Source organism: Limanda limanda, chromosome 5 (assembly GCF_963576545.1).
Source record: "Limanda limanda chromosome 5, fLimLim1.1, whole genome shotgun sequence".
Classification (NCBI taxonomy): domain Eukaryota; kingdom Metazoa; phylum Chordata; class Actinopteri; order Pleuronectiformes; family Pleuronectidae; genus Limanda; species Limanda limanda.
In genome coordinates this window covers 162,501-163,938 of record NC_083640.1, presented here as the reverse complement: position 1 = coordinate 163,938, position 1,438 = coordinate 162,501, and the positions used below count along the sequence as shown (strand labels likewise).

The 1,438-nt window shown below is 48.4% G+C and overlaps 1 protein-coding gene across 1 annotated transcript in view; it reads right to left on the bottom strand.

The window, feature by feature from the left end:
* Positions 1 to 537: 537 nt before the first annotated feature.
* Positions 538 to 1,438, bottom strand: part of dab2ipa (DAB2 interacting protein a) — a 21,156-nt gene continuing 20,255 nt past the window's right edge. Inside the window, exons 21-22 of the mRNA XM_061071878.1 lie at positions 856 to 943; positions 538 to 708 (exon numbers count right to left, since the gene is read on the bottom strand). Of these exons, the coding sequence (XP_060927861.1) occupies positions 538 to 708; positions 856 to 943 (259 nt within the window). The remainder of the gene's footprint in view (positions 709 to 855; positions 944 to 1,438) is intronic.

The following is a 1,438-nucleotide window of genomic DNA, read 5'->3' as shown; positions in this document are numbered from 1 at the left end:
TTCATCACAATTTAAAGTTTTTACTGTCTCACAATAGAATCTGATGTTTACATTAAAATCAGTAAAATTAACACAAACTAACAACAACGTTCGACGCTAAGGAAGCGACGACAACGCAACAGTTCCATTAATGTTCTGCTCAGATGGAGCTAGGCTAGGCTAACTAGGTCAGTCTCTCTCTGCTTCCTGGCTAATGCTAAGCTAGGCTGACCAGGACCGGTCTCTGTACACAGACATGAAACTGAGACGACAATGTTGGACTGTTCCTTTAAAAATAATCGAGGTATGTATGAGCCATAAACATTTGGAGTTAATCTGATTGGACCAGCGGAAGTAAACAGGATGTGATGTCAGCTGTTGTTAAGAAACATGCAAATCAAAATCAGGAAATGGATCATAACCTAGGAAAGGGGGTGTGGCCGGACTAGAGGAGCTGAGGGTCGATTGTGTTAATTGATTGATGTAAAACATTTTTTGTGTTTGATGAGATAGTTCTGCCTCAGGCCCCGCCCCCACCGCCTGTCGCAACCAATGAGCTCAGCAGTTGCTGGAGTTGCGGAACTCTCCGTTCTCGGTGATCTGCAGGGACGACGTGTTGCTAGGAGACAGGCCGTTTCTCTGTGATGTCACCGCATAGCGCTCCTTCAGCTGAGTCAGCGCCGCCATCAGGCGAGAGTTGGCCCCGTCCAGACTCGCTATTCGCTTCTCCTGAGGGACAGACAGGTGAGAGAGACAGACAGGTCAGCGTCTGATGATGTCTATTAATAAACAAACATAATATACAAATGTGAATATGAATGCAACATATAGATATAATAATCTAATGATGATATAAATATAAAAGAGGTGACAGACCTGAGCCTCTATAATCTTCTGTTTGGAGTCGACCACAGCCTGCATGTCCGAGTGGTCCTTCTTCAACTCGTCCTCTACTGCCATCAACCTGTAAGAGACAGACAGCTGCTGAGGGACAGGTGGAGAGAGACAGGTGGAGACAGACAGGTGGAGACAGACAGGTGGAGACAGACAGCTGCTGAGGGACAGGTGGAGAGAGACAGGTGGAGACAGACAGGTGGAGACAGACAGGTGGAGACAGACAGGTAGAGACAGACAGCTGCTGAGGGACAGGTGGAGAGAGACAGGTGGAGACAGACAGGTAGAGACAGACAGCTGCTGAGGGACAGGTGGAGAGAGACAGGTGGAGAGAGACAGGTGGAGACAGACAGGTAGAGACAGACAGGTGGAGACAGACAGGTAGAAACAGACAGGTGGAGACAGACAGGTGGAGACAGACAGGTAGAGACAGACAGGAGGAGACAGACAGGTGGAGAGAGACAGGTGGAGACAGACAAGTGGAGACAGACAGGTAGAGACAGACAAGTGGAGACAGACAGGTAGAGACAGACAGGTGGAGACAGACAGGTAGAAACAGACAGGT